This window comes from Silene latifolia, chromosome 7, assembly GCF_048544455.1.
Source record: "Silene latifolia isolate original U9 population chromosome 7, ASM4854445v1, whole genome shotgun sequence".
NCBI classification, from domain to species: Eukaryota; Viridiplantae; Streptophyta; class Magnoliopsida; order Caryophyllales; family Caryophyllaceae; genus Silene; species Silene latifolia.
The window spans coordinates 96,248,102-96,267,024 of NC_133532.1; the positions used below are offsets into that span (position 1 = coordinate 96,248,102).

The following is an 18,923-nucleotide window of genomic DNA, read 5'->3' on the forward strand; positions in this document are numbered from 1 at the left end:
ACATATTGTCGATGTAACACCCCTTTCTTACCCGGCCAAGTTAATTAGGAAATGTTACCATCTCGGTTTCCCGAGGCAGTGAAATCGGAGTTACAATTAAGAAACTCTTTAAATAAATAACAAGTTTAATGATTACATAAATGTAAACAAATGAATAAATGTGAACTATACAAATTACAAGTCGGCTACCAACTATGTCATCTATGCTACACTACTCGACTCCGAGTCCACGGCGCAGCCTAAATCCCGATCACGTCAACAAGCAAAACATGTACTCAACCTGCTCCCCATATGATCGAAAATATCATATGGATCGACACAGGCCACCCCGGAAATAGATGACAATTACACAGACACGCAAACGTCAATTTCAATAAATAAAGTGTGACAAAACTCAAAGTGTGTGAGTATGCAACATGACTATAATATGAATGACACGCTATCAAACAACCACCACGCCGGTACCAGGACACGCCCAGACGTACCCACAACCACCAGTGCCAGGGACACGCCCACGACACCACAACTCAAAAACAGGCACCGGGACACGCCCAGACGTACCGGGCCCGGAAGCCAACTGCATCCCCTGCCATACGTCGTGTCTCAACTACACGAGTCCCTCCAAACTCAAGTCATTAATGTGCACATCCCTCTTGGAGTGGGAGGCTCCAAGAGGCGACCCGAGCGTGAGAGTTTCTCAACCGCTTCACGTCTCCTCAACAACAAATAACCAACCATGTCCTCCGACATACAAAGACAACACAAATATGCAAGATACCATATAGCATGCCAATTACCGACTCATTCAATGCAATTAATGACAGGTGACTGATTTAACAAATAAACACAATATCGAAACTGAGTAGGATAAACCTACCTTTTAGCATACTCTGTAAACAATCCGAATAATAATAATAATCTTACACAAAAACAGTCCCCTAAATAAAATAATTAAATACATTTAATTACTAACAAATCTAATTAAATTATAATTATATAATTTAAAATAATTTAATTCAAATCCCGACTCGTACCTATTATTTAATAATTAAATCCCGACTCATACCCGTACTCCCTCCTTAACCCCAACAACCACCGCTTCCGCTGTCACCGTGGACCACCACCACTAGTCGTGGTGGACCACGGCCAGCAGCCCACAACCACGGCAGCCCAAAACACGACACACAACCACCATAACACCACCGTACAACACACCCAACACTCACCACGCCAAACACCACCAATACCTAGCCGCCAACCACCGGCTCCCCCTCCTGCCAACACCAGCAACCACCCAGCAACACTCATACGACAACCATAGCAGCAACCACGACAACCACTACCAACAATGACTCACGGCCAAAATAGCCCGTATACCCCCTTTTACACTCATATTCCACCACCTACGGCCACCCTAACCACCACCCATGACTACCACTGAACTCTCCTCTCAACCCTCGACACAACCGCCCCAAAACCACCCAAGGTCAGTCACGGTTGAAGGGGTAAAAACCCATCTCAAAATCGAGTCACATAAACCAAAAACGTGCCCTAGATCTACTTGGTCAACTCGTTTTTGGGAAGTCAAACGGGTGGTCAACTACATCCCCCTTGGAGTGGGAAGCTCCAAGGGTGACTTGAGCGGAAGACGGTTTTCCAACCGCCTTCTGTCTCCAAAATCGTAACCAAGAATCCTCCAATATCCTCCATTGTCAACCACACCATAAACAAGCCAAACAAGTCCAACCAAAACAACTATGCAATCATATTAACACAACAAGTATAATTCTGCTCAATTCTTCATCAATTCATTTCTTCTCATTTAATTGCTCTTTAACATATTATAATGCAATGTAACCAACCTTGTGACAATTCACCATACTTACCTTCACAAAAGGTGGACACAGCCACCCATGCCGCGCGCACTCGCGCGTTGGTTTCGAGGCGACGACACTTCTCCCACGGAACTCCGGCTCGAGGCCAAAGCACGTCATGGGCCATTACCGATTTGAAAGCCATTGAAACCGGTGAAAGGTTTGACAAGCCTGCATTTATGGAGTCGCCACCAATTTTTATTGAAAATTGGAACCGTTCGAATACTTCGCGTCATGTCAAGACACAAAGTAGTGACATGAAGAATAAGAAATTCGTTACCATTAGCATTCTATGTCTAGAATGACTCTCGTGATGCCAATGAACACGGATGTTCACAGAGATGTTGAGTAAGGGGTGAGGGTACGTATTAGGAAGGTCGTTTATTTGAACACCTAATCTCGCCCGCCTCGATAGCGGCTTCTACTAATGATCAGGGAAATTATTTATACTCGATATGTTGTCAATTCTATGCATGCAATGCAACATCCACAAATTAATCCTAGCATGTGAGAATTAGACTAAGTCGGTTTGACAAACAATTTAGCATCCAATTGGGTCGAAGTAGGAGGGTAGATTGATTACATGTGAATGCAAGATAAATAAATCATACATAATACGGAATAAAATAAATAATACAAAAGAAATAAAATTACAATTGAATTACAATAGAATAACTTGAATTTACGTCACAAGTACGCTTGAAAAAGAAGGATTTTGGAAATAAAAGCAATAAAAGAAAGAAAATATGAAAATATGGTGAATTATTGGCGATAATACGAATAATAGCCCATTAAAACCTTAAGTAGAAAGCCTACGCCTGAACGAGACGAGTTCAGAGGCAGAATCCACCTCAGAACAGGCGCGGCATCTATTGCATCCCTTTAGAAGATCAGGCGCATCAGACCGTGCGTCTGTTCTCGAGTTGGGTTCTAACTGTGAAAGTCAGTCTCATTAAATAGTTATGGTTCGTTGGTTGTTTAAGGTTGATTACCGTCATATAACTCGAGTGAAGGTGACTTAGTCAAATTACATACATTAAGGATCGTCATAAAGAGATAAAAGCGAATTTGAAATGAAATATTGCATGTTAGATATTTTTTACGATGTCGAAAACGGGTTTACATACAAAACTCGAATTAGAGATGGAAATTGGAAGATAAAGATTGATGAAGGAACAGAATCATAATCATATATCAAAGACGAATTCAAGGGACTTGATATGAACAAGTCGAGCCTATTAAATCCGGGTTCGAATTTAATGACGAAAAACCGCAAATATTGATTATAAGTGATTTAGGTCGGAATTATTGAAAAGTATTAATGAAAATAAATTACAAACTAAAAATATAAGAATTTTGAAAGAAAGAATAAAAGAAAGCGAAAGAGAAGAGAAGAACAGATACTCGAGGAAGAAGAAGAAGAAAGGCAGCAGCAGAAAAGCAACATCTGGAAGAGGCACAGCAGATGCTGCGATCCTTCCAGAAGGCGTATCTGCTGATGCGTTTCTTCTAGGACGTTATTCACTGCTGTTTTGAAAAATAGATTTGAAAGAAGGATTTTGAAAACGGTTTTAAACGTACTTGTGATATAAACTCGTACATTAATTAATACAAAATAAAATACAATCAATAAATTTGGGATTTACACCCTCAGACTTACATGTTTGACGAAGCGAGATTAACTAAGTTGTCGTATTAGTGATTGCTCGACTCGATGTAATATGAAAGTGCCCTCTAAAGAGGATTTAGAACAAATTGATTGAGTTGATTTGAGTGTAGTGGTCAAATTGGTCGGTCATGCAAACGTGACTGGTACTCAGAATGATCCGAGCTTACGTGGTTGAATTGATCAAGCACATAGGCGTCGAAAACTAAGAGCACGGTCTTAGAATGCAAAGGGAGAAGAGAAGGGCGGACACTCGCTTGAGAAATATGTGAGGCGGAGGCCTCTATTTATACTAATCACGTGGAGGAATTATGGAAAAAGTAGGATTAGGAAAGAAATTCGGAAGAAATCCGGAAACTGGAGAAAAAGCAGTCTAGGAAGAGGCGCAGCAGGAACTGCGACCTTTCCAAGAGGCGCACTACCTGCTGCGTTTTCTCTTACGCAGTTTCCTCCTCAGCAAGAAAGATTTCCGCGGTTGATTTAGGAATTAGGGAAGATGTAGGCTTCCTTATTCCGTAAGGTAAATATTTTCATGGTAATAGATAAAATTTAGGAATATTACTCCGAACAATTCCAGAATATTCCGACTCGGGTTTCAGACGGTTCATAAAATGGAAGCGATTTTTGACCCGGACTCCAAATTAACTCTAATTAATGTCAAAACGACCGTGTCGGCGTGTAGATGACGACCATGCGGTTGACTCGGTTGTTTGAGCTATCACGTGTCGACGAACTTATGAAATGTCATAAATCGCTCCACATAATTAAACATGTGGCCCAATCATCACTGGGTGGTTGGCTGGAGGTGCAGAAACGAGGTGTCTACACATAATTATCATAAAGTCATATTATATATTAAACCCTACTTATCAAGAACATGTTATAATGCAACTACCATGAGACAAATGTAATTAATGACAATAAATGCACAATTAAGCACCCATATCATTATAGCTAAGTAGGGAAAACTCTACCTCAAGCTTACCTTGCCAAATCCTCAAGCTAGCCACTAGAAGTGCTCCTCAATGAAGCTTCCTACACATTTAATTACTACATTCATTACCATAATCTACTATAATAACTATACTAATTAAACCCCTTAATTATCCATCTAAATTCCATAATCTAATTAATTAGATTATAACTACTAATGATAAATTAAGGTAACTAGCATAAGATTAGGGGAAATAAAACATAAACCGACTTACAAAAGATGGATGAACAAGAAGGAAGGAAATGATAGGAAATCTTTACTTGGGGAGGCTAGGGTTTAGAGAGGATTGTTGGGTGAATATTCTAGAGAGATTTTTGAGAGTGTAGAGAGTGGTGGGAATAGGGTTAGGAAGGGTTTTGGTGTGGAAATTTGAAAAGATAAGCCTTGAAATCGACCTCCCACCAAACAAACTTCCCGTATAAGCTGAACTCGACCGGTACTCGGTCGAGTGAGCGGTCCACTTGATTCGGTTCATACTTTGTCGTCTAAGCTTACCAACCAAAACACTATTTATAATCTCAACAAACTACTCTTAGTAGAGAGTTAAGTAAAGGTCGGATCCCAAGGGACGGGTATTATATTGATTTATCGGTTGTAGAAAGCTATGTCTTTGGTGTCACAATTTGGGTTGAGTTTGAAGTTTGCAATCTAAACTACTTAACAAAGGAAATGTAAACAAATGAAAGCAAAGCATAACAAGTAAATGGGGTTTGTAAATAATTTATTAAAGCACTAAGGTGTCATGGGTTCATAAGGGAATCATGGTGAGATCATATAAACAAGTTTCATAGATGCAAGCAAATTATTGTTGTAGTGGCATCGAGTTAGTTTATATCTTACAATTCCTAGAAAGTTTTGGGTCTCGGAGCCGAGTCGGTCAAGACTTTACAACTCCGACAAGTTGACTTAATTCTCCCTATTCAACTATATGCGTGGTCTAACAAGCCTTGAGTTAATTTATGTCTTACAAATCTTGTTGAATGGATAAGAGATTCATGCTAGGTTGTCAATCAAGCATTTCATCAAGCATAACATGTGCATAAGTTGAAACTACAACAAGCAAGCAATCATATGAACTTTATAAGTAAAGATCTACTCCATGATTAACTCCCATAATCCCCCATTAACCCTAGTTAGGAGACTACTCACTCATGATCATGGAAAACATGCTAACAAGGGTGTCAATCACGTTAACAAGTCTAAACATGATGAAAGAGTAAAACAATAAACAAGGATTAAGTAAAGAGTAGAAAAATTATACTAACTTAGGATGATCAAATATAAAGCAAAGAATAATAGAAGAAAACTTGATTGATTGATGAAGAGTTGTCAATTCTCCAATAATAACCCAATAATCTTCAAATTACCCAACTAGATCTAAGAATACTTGAACAATAATTAAAGAAGGATTAATGTGTAATTAAGCTAATGTAGTGTAATAACTTGATTAGAGCTTGATTAAAACTTGGTAAAAACTTGGTGATTAATCTCCTAATACAATGGGGTATTTATACTAAGTACAAGTATTAGGGTAACTAAGGGCTTAAATGACGATTAAGTCCCTAAAATGAAGATTAACGCCTTACAAGTCCCTCAAGGAGACGCTCGACCTGCCCTGTTGGACGCCCATGCTGTAAAGGAATACGCCCGTCCTGCTTGTGGGACGCTCGGGCTGAGTCTTAGGACGCCCGTCTTGATCTTCCGGACGCTCGGGCTGAGCTTGGGACGCCCGTCTCATAGATCAGTTTGGCTTCTTCTTCAATTGGGTGCCTCATGATTCGTGGGGATCGTTGAGGAGCCTTGGGGGTCCTTCATCATTGCCCAAATACATGTTTTATTGAGTTAGGCCTTTAGTATTGGTCTCCTCTTTGTTGCTTGGTCGTTAGATGCGATCCATTTAGCTTCGTTTTGCTCCATAAAAGCAAGGTTAGCATTCCTCTGCTACCAAGGACGCAAAAACCTTAAAGAATATGCAAAGTAGGAAGCTAAAGATAAGAAACGACCCTAATGCATGCAAGAAAGCATAGGAACGAGGCTAGTTAGAGGACCAAATGTGTGCAAATATGAGTCACATCACCACTCGATCGAGTGGGGCTCCACTCGGTCTAGTGGATGGTCACTCGGTCGAGTGACTACTTTTCCAGACTTCCAGCCTACTGCCAAAGCGTACTCGGTCCTCCACTCGGTCGAGTGGAGTTGCACTCGGCCGAGTGGACCTTTTACTCGGTCATGTGCAGACTTTATAAATGCGAGGTATTATAATCTTCCCCCCTTAAAAAGAACTTCGTCCCCGAAGTTCACACCCGACACTATAAAAGCCAAAATTCTACATCCCATGAAAGTCTCAAGGTGAAAGGCGGTGAGTCGGGTATCATGAAGCTAATGCGCTATGACCAACTAAAAGCTACTATAAGGTTAGGTGTTGACCGACTAAGTAAAAGAATTAAGAAAACTCGTGCTACTTTTACTTGTGTAATACGCCCTACCCCTCTAGAAACACGGTCACAACTCCTGTCCCACATGAAACAGTTCTCTTTTCTCATTAACGATGTCAAGGGTCTAATAATCTTGTAGAAGTCTTTCACGAATCGGCGATAATACCCGGATAGGCCTAGGAATCTTCGAATTTCCGCTACATTCTTGGGTGCCACCCACTTAGACACGACCTCAATCTTGGTAGGATCCATGGCAACTACTTCCCTTGATATCACATGACCTAAGAAAGCCACCTTCTCCAACCAAAACTCGCACTTACTAAGCTTAGCATAGAGTTGGTGATCCCTCAAGGTTTGCAAAATGATTCTTAGGTGCTCCTCGTGCTCTTCCTTGGTCTTGGAGTAGACCAAAATATCGTCTATAAATACCACCACGAATTTGTCCAAGTACGGACTAAACACTCTATTCATGAGATCCATGAAAGTGGCCGGTGCATTTGTTAACCCAAATGGCATCACTACGAACTCATAATGCCCGTACCTTGATCTAAATGCGGTCGTTGGGATATCCTCATCCTTGATATTCAATTGGTGATTGCCCGATCGTAGATCAATCTTTGAAAATACTCCGGCTCCACTAAGTTGGTCAAACAAATCATCGATCCTTAGTAGAGGGTACTTGTTCTTGACGGTGACATTATTCAACTCCTATAATCGATGCATAGCCTCAAGGTCCCGTCCTTCTTTACAAATTGTAGATACCCATATCCGTCGATATTGGAATTTACAGAAATCCCGACAAAATACCCGATGATGATAGGACACATGTTTACTTACATCGATCATTAGTGGATTTCGTTTTGTGATGCAGGACAAGCGTTATTAGACGGTTTTTATAATTTAAATGAAATTTAAATTATTTCGAAATAACTGAAATTTATTTCATCGGTTTTCATATTTTCAAGTTTATTTAAAAATTAAAGCTTTTATAATTTATTTGAAAAATAAATTATTCTTCAAAGTCTTTATTTTGAATTTATTTGAAATAAAATGTGTGACGGTTTTGTATTTCATCGCTTTATTTTAATTCGAAGAATTGATTTTCTTAAGCGGTTTTAAACGAAGTTTTGAGACGGTTTTAAGCTCGATTTTTAAACGGTTTTGGACACGAGTTTTGAGATATAGCTTTTTTCGAGCCATCCCATATAGCTTTTTTCGAGCCATCCCATACACACCACCCATCCCCTGCTTTTTTCTTCCCCAAACCCGACACCCAAACAGCCCACCTACAACCCCCTTTCCCCTGTTTTTCGAGCCCAAACCCGACACCCAAACCACCACCCAACCCAGCTTAGACCACACCACCACCTAGCCCACTAACCCATCATCTATCCTGACCCAAACCCACACCAAAACCCGTACCAAACCCATAACCCCTAACCCAACTCGTACCCTAATTTGCCGCGGTAAAACAGGAGGCAACCCGTCTCAATTTCGAGCCCCATCCAAGGCCATCCCCTTCCCTTATTTCTATTACTTATTCCCCAATTAAGAGAAAATATTTCCCTTAAAAAATACCAGATCATGAAATCTCCACAAAACAGAAACACAATATCATGTGTTTATCTTTTCCCAAAACCGAATTATATCTTTCCATACTGTATATCTCAACCAAACACTCTTACTCCTTCCATAAGCCAACTCCTAAGCCTCCATACCAGCCAAATTACCGAACCCTAGCACCCCCATTCCCTCTTCCTATATAAACAAACACATACACACTAAAAAAGGGGACGGAAGAACACGGTTTTGAGAGCACTCGAAACTCTAGCAATTGCCCTTCATTCTCACGTTACAAAGTAACCCTAAACTTCTCTCATAACCAGAAACAAAGCACAAAGTTCACACAGAGATTAGACGAACATTAGAGCATCGATTTGCTCTCTTTTTCGTGTTCTCTCGCGTTCTGGACATCCCCTGTTCTCGTCCGTTTTAAGTCATTTTACAATCGTTTTTGGTCTGGTTTTTTGTTAAAAATAAAATCTTTGGAGTCTAAGGATTCCAGAACATCTTTCGGATTTAAATTTGATTGTTTTTACAATCGTCGACGACGCGCCTTCTAAGCAACACTTGCATAGGAGATCCCGAGTGGTGTCCAAGTCTACATGTAAGTTGTGGGTGCACAAAATCCCGACTCATCTCTTTCCTAGCTCTTCCTCGTGTATGCCGCGGCCTAAGGGCCTTTTTGTTTGTTTTTTATCGTCTCTTAATTATCGTCTCATGTTAGTTAATATGTTTTGTAATTATGATGCTAATGATGTTTAATTACTGTTTAGAATAAATAGTATGTTAATCATATGTTCGTTTTTTCAATTTATGACGATAACATGTTAGTTAGAATAATTATCATATTTAATATTATAAAACGAAATAGTTTGCAATTGTATGACGATAACATGTTCTAAATTAATAAAAATGAAATTTTGGTTAGTTTAATTCATTTCCACATGTTTTACACCCTATTTAATTTTAATTACGAAGTAATTAGATTAATTCACATGTTTAATAACTTATTTTAATTTTAATTATGAAATATTTAAGATTAATTCACATGTTCGTTTTGCTTTATTTGATTTATGATACATGTATGTTTATTTGTATCGTTATTATTGCTAAATCGTAACTTGGCCAAATTAATATGTAGAAAGTATGTTAATTGAATTAGACATTCATAGGTCATACAAAACCCGACATAGGACGATTTAAATGAATTTCTTTAAAGAATTTAATGAATTCATCTCTTCTTATGACAATTTCTCGCTAGTTAAATCGCGCATGCTTGGTATCCGATTCATGACACTCGATGACTAGAATAGTCAATTTTGGCCATGCGTTTTGGCCGTGTGATGCCTCGGCCTTCGTGCCATCATTGGATCAATTTTGTTTGCTTTGTTTAATTATTGCGGTTTTATTTCAATTGTTATTGTTATTTAATCGTTGTAATTATTTCATTATAATTTGAGAAAATTGTTGATTACAGCCTTTTAAAAACCACTTTTTGAAAATTACAGCCTTATATAATTTTTTTTTGTAAATTACATCCATAATAACACTTTTCTTCTAAAATTGCGCCAAGTTGAGGATTCCGGTGAATTTTTTATATGACCGATATACCCTTGTCTTGTGTTATAGGCCTTATAGCTTACTTACCCAGATTTCTTACCTCTCTCATATCATTTTACCCTAAAATCTCATATCTTCCTCATCACTCTCTAAAAATTTCCCCTAATTTCTACTTGGAAGAATAAGTGTTCATACACCATAATTATTTTTAATTTGAACAAAATCCATTCCCTACTCAAATCGATTCCCAATCCCCCTACTGAAATCCATCCCCATTTCCCCTAATTTTTATTACTAAGATTGAATTGAATTTTAGGGTTTATGTCTAAAATTAGTTTTGATCTTGTTTTCATTTTTCATAAGCATTTGGTAGGGGTGCCAACCCCGGATCAAAGCATGCATATGCGCCAAACAATACTGGTTTGTGTGCCAAAGGGGTAGTAGCAGAAAGGGCAATTGATTATTATAGCCGTTTTCTGTAAGTCATCTTATTAAATATATTAATCATTAAACCGACGATGGTTTAGGGGTAGGTGTATGAGTTGGTATATTCTTCTTTTTATTATCTATATTTGAGATATTATTCTTATCATTTGTCTCATTCAATTAAATTGATTAGAATAGATGTTGAAGAAAGGGGTAAATTGGAAGATTTATTAGGTGAGAATGTTGAAGATATGGAGAATTAAAAGAGATGATATCCAAATAAAATGTGAAGAAGATAAGAGAATATAAAAGATTAAGATAAGGGCAATTTCGTCATAAAAGATGAACTTAAGTGACAAAAATTCAAATTTGCATCAATTTTCCGCCTGAGTATATGTTTTGGCTGTAACTTTTCATCAAAAGTAAGATAATGGATGTAATTTACAAAAAAAAAATTATATAAGGCTGTAATTTTCAAAAAGTGTTTTTTAAAAGGCTGTAATTAACAATTTTCCCTTATAATTTCAAGCAATATAATTTGTATTTCAAATATGGGTCAAGTTAGTCCTTTATTTTGAGTTAAAATGATTTTACAACACCTTTGTTTTAGTTGGTTAAATTTAAGTATTTAATCAATTAAATCGAAGTGAGTGTGCAAAACGATGATGAGGCTAAGGACGAAGACCTATGTGAGCCGTGGCCTCACCATTGGCACAAATTTTGAGGCCTAAGTAGGCTAGTTTGTGTCGTGTGTCATGTTTATCAATTGTACTTAGATCAAGTTGTATCTTTAATTCAATTGTTTGCACATTGAGTCGACGAGAATCGTCTGCGTTGTAATAGCTTAGCTCCCCAACGGCTCCCCCACTCCCATCTAAGCCATGTCGTGAATGCTTGTTAGTATAGTTCAAATCAACCTCACATGCTAAATCACTTGGACAAAGTAGATTAAATGCATTAAACTATTAGAAACCAAGCTCACATGTTAGGATCAAAATGGTGTTTTGCACTCTCATACAACGATCATAGTCTTATCCAATTAGCCAAAATAGTCCTAAGTAGAGGCCGTTATTGCAACGGGCGGGGTAGGTGTTTTATTAACGAACTTCTTATCACGTACTTTCAACAATGAACTCAAATCTCATTTTCAAAAATGGTTCCCAAATTTCCTTAAATTTGGTGGCGACTCCAAGACGATTTTCAACCCCGTGGATAATACCCTCCATTTTCCCACATCCACATTTTGGCGACTCCGCTGGGGAGTTGTAACTTGAAAAGGAAAATGATGGCTAATAGGACTAACACTATGATTCGTTTTGCATACATGCACCCATTTGAGACTTTAAAAGGACCACCTCACCTATTGAGTCGATTTCAATGGTTAGGAGGTGACGTCCACTATGCCAATTTAAATATCAAGATGGTACCCCCGAGATCTTTAAGTACTTGCTCTTACCATATTGCACACTTCTACGTATGGGAGGCTTGACTTTCTTTGATAAGGTGGATCATTGGCATAAACCCAATTAGTGGACCGGCCGAGACTTAGAAGAGTCTAGGTTCATGCATGATTGATATGAGAATGCTTATGTGCTATGTGATCATCCTCCATGTTTTTTTTTCCGAAAATCTCCACTGTTTTTGTCCAAACCGTTTTTTTTTTCCGAAAACCGTCTTCAAATCAAGCATGTTTTGAAACTCGGAATGCTGCTTAATTAGATGTAGGTTTTTTTGACCAAAATGAGCATTTTATAGCCGGCATGCTGCCCATTTAAAATCTCATTTTCAAATCATCCGATTCCCAAATGTTTTTCCCACTGAACCGTTCCCGAGTATAGAATATGTTTCGAGTCAAGTTTGGTCATGTCATATGTTCAAGTGAACCGCGTGTGTAGCCAATACACGACCCTAGTGGGTTGCCCAAGCCACCTTTTGGGTCCAAGTCAAGCATGTCGACCATTTGGTCAAAGTTAAACCACCAAACATCCAATATAGATCACCCAGTACGTTTTCCATGAGCCATGAACCATGTTTGGTCACGCGTTAGTCACACCAAGTCGATGCCAAGTCCAAGTCAAGAAGTTAATTGAGTTGAGTCGTAGCCCTTGTTAAGTCTAGACCCCTCTCCCATGTGACCCTATTACAAGTAAGCCACTTAGCTCATTTTCTGGGTCTAGTTCTGTCTTTGAGTCAAGTTAACTCAAAGGTCAAGTTTGTGAGTCGAGTCCTTATTTGTGCAGGGGATTTTGATTCGAGTATTGATTGGTTCGGGGTTTTTCTTATAGAAAGGCCACCTCAAACCCGAAAGAAAGCAATGGAAGCCGCCGTCACTAAGCTGGGTGAGACTTTGGAGTTGATGATGACTCGACTGGGAGCCATTGAGGCTAAGATCAATGGGGAAAACATTGCTACTATCCCACCAGAAATGACTGAATTAGAAAAATGGTTCAAGCTTATCGAAGATCAACTGAAGCTCTCTCAGGGGGAGAGCATCCATTATGAGAACTCTAAGACCTATGCTCCGGTCCAAGATGAACTCCCTAAGAACTTTTTGCTCACTGACATCCCAAAGTTTAAAGGAACGGAGGACCCTACACCTTGCCCTGAAAGGTGTACCTGCAAGTGTGCTTTCTACCATCTTTGCTCAGTCTTTGAGGGAACACACAAGGGCCTGGTTTTATAACCTTGAACTAAAGAACTACCCTACGTTTGAGGATATCACCGTAGAGTTTTGCAAACATTATGCTCATAATGCAGAGATCCAAACCACTATGAGGACTCTGGAAGTTATGACTCAAAATAAAAAGAAAGGGTTCACTGATTTCCTGGCCCGATGGCGCGCAGAGAGCGTGAAGATAGCCAGAAAACCCGAAGAAACAGAAATGGTAGATAAGTTTGTGAAGAATCTCCGACCCGTCTACCGTGATGTATTGAAGTATCAAAACTTTAGCACTTTCAAAGAATTGACAAGGTGTGGGAGGAAATTCGAAGATGACCTACGAGCTGCTGAGATAGAGAAACCAAAGGGGTATACTGGGGCCTCTTCCTCTAAATCAAAGGCACATGTTAGTGCCAACCATATTCAAGCTATTAGCCTTACATGAGGAACTTCCAAAAGGCCTCAATGCTCTAGTACAAGAGCATTTACTGACATAGGATGTACCTATACATACGCCTTAGAAAGACTCATGTCCCAGGGGAAATTGAACCCCATTGGCCGAACTTCTTAACCACCATTGGAACAACGAAATAAATGGTACAAGCCTGACGCGTATTTTTCATACCATCAAGGCAAAGGGCATGTCACGGACAACTATTCCTGTCTCAAACATGAAATACAAGATATGATCGAGAGTGGAACGCTCCCAATCCCGACGGTCAAACCCAATAACGTGACCAACCCATTTGGCGATCACACGAATGCCGTATTTGTCGAAAACAATATTGATATAACTTATTTGATCCGGCCCGTTTTTCGCCAAAAGGGTTTCTTTGTAGGGAAGGAGTTCATTGATTATTCAAAGTACCTTCCAAGCCCGAAGAACGAAGTTTGATTTGGGGATTTCGGAATCGACTGCACACCATACATTCTCCGGAGTGGGAATAAAATCCATGGAATTTGGGACGATAATGAAGATGATATCTACCTTACCAAAGCGGCGATTGTCCCACGAACCCAAGATGAAATCTTGAAACTAAGGAAGGATGTCCTTGAGTCCAATCATTTGACTCGATCTGGGTGCCCCTATTGAGTTGATAAGGTGACCCACACTTCTATTGCCAAGGATGTTCCAGATAAGGGATCCTCAAAGGAACCTACTTTAGTCGAGGCACTTAGTGAAGGGTCGACCTCAGAGGCTTCCCTCATTAAGCAGCTCCAAAAGACTAAGGCCGATGTCTCCATTTCGCTACTAATCTTAAGATAATTTGAACACCGTCAAGCCTTGCTGCAAGCACTAATGAACATGACTGTATCCCAAAGTACTACTCCAGATGATATGGTCACCTACGTCGCCTAAAGTCAACCACGTCTCACTAATGCCGTGACCTTTTCAGATGAAGACATACCTCCATTTGGCCCAAGGCACTGTTTGCCCATATATATTGCGGTAGCGTGCCTCCAAAAACACATCCCAATGACACGACGGGTCAGCTGTCAATATCCTACCATTAAGAACTGCCCACGTGTTGGGCCTGGACAAGAAAGATTTCACTTTAACTACCCAAATGGTTAGGTATCTGTTAGGTATCCGGAATCATCGATTTGGTAATTTAAACAGGATCCATTGAAAGGAAAGTGTGTTTCCAAATTATCGATGTAGCCTCATCATTCAATCTGTTATTGGGAAGGCCGTGGATCCATGCAGCAAAGGCCGTGTCCTCCACCCTACACCGAAAGATCAAGATCCCTTTCAAAGATGGAACCATCACCATTGACGCCACACCCATCGTGGTGGCCGGAGGCGATGTCACCTACGAAGTAAGTCTCGAAACCGCTAATGATACTTGTGGTTCTGAAGTCATAAGCATGATCAAATCTAGCTCCGAGTTAGGAAACATGGACCTATACACAGGAAGTCACGTTTTTGAGATAATCCTCAAAACGGGAAAGTACTTCGGTGTTTCTATGTACCCCCGAAGGAAAGACACGATTGTACTAAAACTAGCAGTCCCAAAAGGAATAACATTTGGGCTTGGATATGAGCCCGTTGAAAAAGATCTTTTGAAAACGAAGAAGAAATCGGTCGAAGACCGAGAAATCGAGATGGAGCCATACCTATTGATTCTAAATGAGTATTTCGTGAGGGCCGGAGAAAATGAACCATGTTTGGACTTTCCCGAACCCATTTACGATTGGAAGAATAAAAGGATGGTTCCTGGAATTGAAATATTCCAAGACTGTTACTACATCCTTGAAGACGTGCTAGCCGTAGTACCCGAAAAGAACGATTCGACCCTTATCGAAGATGGGAGGGCATTGGGTCTCCTCTTAGGATAAGAAAGAAATAGGGTAACACCGAGCGAAGATCCTAAGAGGACTATCTCTGGATGGCGAAAAATTGTTAAATGGGCCGACAATAGGGGACTCCTCTTCAAGTTGACTACGGGAAAAGGAGAAATGTTCAAACAGGATGACGGTTCTGAGTCTTAGTCTGAGTCTGATAAGAGTCCTAAGTTTGAGTCTAAGGAGTCAGGTGTCGAAGCCACCCCTCCTAAGTATTTCCTTTCAATGCACCCCTTTCTAATTCTGGTATCTCGAGGCCTGTCTCGGGTACCTCTGTTGTCTCGCCACTGACCTCTGATCAGTTGGCTCAAATGTTAGCGCATTTCGCATAGTTTCAAATCAATAATAAGATGAACCAGTTTGCTTACGAATTGTTTTATTTACATTGCAATTCAATTTTTGAAAACAATTGTTTTAGTAGTGATATTGAGAATGAGGCCGAAGGTGAACGGGTTGAAGAAGAGGAAGAGGAGGTAGATGTTGGAATATGTGTCCTCCGACAATAATGCGATCACGACTATTGATCATGATGATCACATGTTTAAACCTCATTATAAAGAATACAATTGAGAAGTAATATTGTTACTGTCAATTGGTCAACATATATCGGTAATGATTGGCTGACTAGAGTTTGACATTACTGTCGTGCGACGGTGGTGATCAGTTGACCCCCTAGGTCATACCTATAGGGCAACACTCTTAATTGATTATTTGATTAATCGTATAATGTTACGAGTTAATTTACTTAAAAATTGACGGACGATTTTGGAAGTAAAATTTACGTATCAAATTGAAATGTGATTAAATGAGATACGGTCTGAGTAATCAAATTGTATAATTACTCGGATGAAATTATTGTTTAAAGAAACAATCAAAAATTGAATGAATTATTATAAATACAATCTGTTGTGATTTATAAATGGTAAAAATATTTTGGTACAAGTAATTATGATATTGCTAAGTCAATTTTGTATGTGACGTATTTTTAATAATACATTGATTTTTAATATGTTAAAAATGCATAATAAATTTAGGGGTGATTAAAGCTAATATTGTGTTTGTTTAATTAATAAGAGAACACAATGATTACCTACATTCCTAGCCATGCAACCCTAATACTCATTGTGAAGACAAATGTGTGCATGCATTGGCTCCCCAAAATCCCTCCTCTTACACGGTTTTGAGAAGACAAAAACCCATCATGGTTTTTCATAATTTTTACCTAATAATATACAAAATGTTGTAAATTATCATTCATTCATTCACTCATCCAAAATTAGTATTCTAGAGAGAAAAATAAATCTCTTCTTCTTCTCTCTATAAACCGAAAATATTAAGAGTATTATAATATTTTTGGGTCAATTTTTTTCTAGATTAATATTGTACTAGTTCTCATAATATTAATCTTAATTAAGAGAAAGCTTTGGGTATTAATCCTAAGGAGAGATCCTACACTTGGATCTTGTTCTTCCATCTTAGGAAAGTTCAAGAACAAAAGAAAAGGAGATTTCTTTTGTGCCCAATAAAACCGAAATCACCAATGTAAGAACATGATTTCTCCTCTTTTTTTCATATTGTTTGCATGCATAAAATCCGTATTTAATTTTATGACAAATTAATTAAGACATATATGAGTATGTTAGTGTATATAGATCTACATTTCCTTCAGTAGAATCACCTCCACAATTGGTTAAAGGGTTAGAAAAATACGACCAAAGAAACTCGGTGTCGAAGATACCAAAACTATCAATGTGGGAACCACCCTAGAACCACAAGAGCTTAAGATAGGAACTACCTTAGATCCCGTAGAGAGACAATGGTTCATTGCCCTGCTGATTGAGTTCAAAGATGTTTTCGTATGGTCTTACAAAGACATGCCAGGAATTGATAGGGAAATTGTAGAGCACAGGATCCCGATCAAACCAGGTTCAAACGAGTAAAGCGAAGCTACGCGAGAATACGTTCGAGTGGTTTTTAAAAGTTAAGGAAGAAATTGATAAACTGCTCAAAGCCGGGTTCATCATGGTGCCAGAATATTCTGTTTGGGTCGCCAATGTAGTGACAGTACCGAAAAAAGATGGTAAGGTTTGCGTGTGCGTGGACTTTCGGGATCTGAACAAAGCTAGTCCGAAGGATGACTATACATTACCTCACATCGATATCTTGGTTGACAATACCGCAAATCATGCATTACTATATTTCATGGATGGATATTCCGGTTACAATCACATTGAGATGGCCGAGGAAGACATGCATAAGACAACATTTACGTCACAATGGGGAACCTATTGTTATACAGTAATGCCTTTCGGTTTGATAAATGTCGGGGCAACGTACCAGAGAACAGCAACGACGTTGCTACATTATATGATGCACAAAGAAGATGAAGTTTATGTCGATGCCATGATAGTCAAGTCAAAGGAGAGTAGTGGCCATCTTGGGGCACTACGAAAATTCTTGGAAGATTACGAAAGTACAACATGAGACTGAATCCGCAGAAGTGTGCTTTCGGGGTCACCTCTGGCAAACTGTTGGGTCATATCGTTAGCCACCGTGGCATCGAAGTAGACCCATCAAAGATAAAAGCCATTATGGAAATGCCCCATCCCGAGACCGAGAAAGAAATTCGAGGTTTCCTGGGAAGAGTTCAATACATAAGCCATTTCGTCGCGAAATTGACCATAATTTGTGAGCCGACCTTTAAGAAACTAAAGGTCGGAGAGCATGTTATGTGGGATGACCAGTGTCAAGCCGCATTCGATAAGATAAAGGAAGTGTTATCTTCTCTACCAGTATTAAGCCCACCAGTAGCCGGGCTGCCGTTATCACTATATCTAACTGTTACGGATATAGCAATGGGGGCTATGTTAGCCCAAATAGTTGACAAAGAAGAAAGAGCTATTTACTACATCAGTAAAAAGTTCTTAGACTATGAAGTAAATTATACACCTCTTAAAAAGACGTGTTTGGCCCTAGTCTGGGCAATAAAGAAATTAAGACATTACATGCTTAGCTACAGTGTGAGTGTCTACTCAAAAATGGACCTGATCAAGTTCTTGTTTGAAAAACCAGTGCTAAATGGAAGAATGTCGAGATGGACCCTCATGGTTTTTCATAATTTTTACCTAATAATATACAAAATGTTGTAAATTATCATTCATTCATTCACTCATCCAAAATTAGTATTCTAGAGAGAAAAATAAATCTCTTTTTCTTCTCTCTATAAACCGAAAATATTAAGAGTATTATAATATTTTTGGGTCAATTTTTTTCTAGATTAATATTGTACTAGTTCTCATAATATTAATCTTAATTAAGAGAAAGCTTTGGGTATTAATCCTAAGGAGAGATCCTACACTTGGATCTTGTTCTTCCATCTTAGGAAAGCTCAAGAACAAAA

At 39.0% G+C, this 18,923-nt stretch overlaps 1 protein-coding gene across 1 annotated transcript; it reads left to right on the forward strand.

Moving 5' to 3' along the window:
- The first annotated feature begins 18,003 nt into the window (after positions 1–18,003).
- LOC141590391 (putative mitochondrial protein AtMg00860) lies at positions 18,004–18,641 on the forward strand. Its single transcript, XM_074410987.1, has 2 exons — positions 18,004–18,389; positions 18,596–18,641. The coding sequence occupies exons 1-2, from the start codon at positions 18,004–18,006 to the stop codon at positions 18,639–18,641; spliced, it is 432 nt and encodes a 143-aa protein (XP_074267088.1).
- Positions 18,642–18,923: the final 282 nt, after the last annotated feature.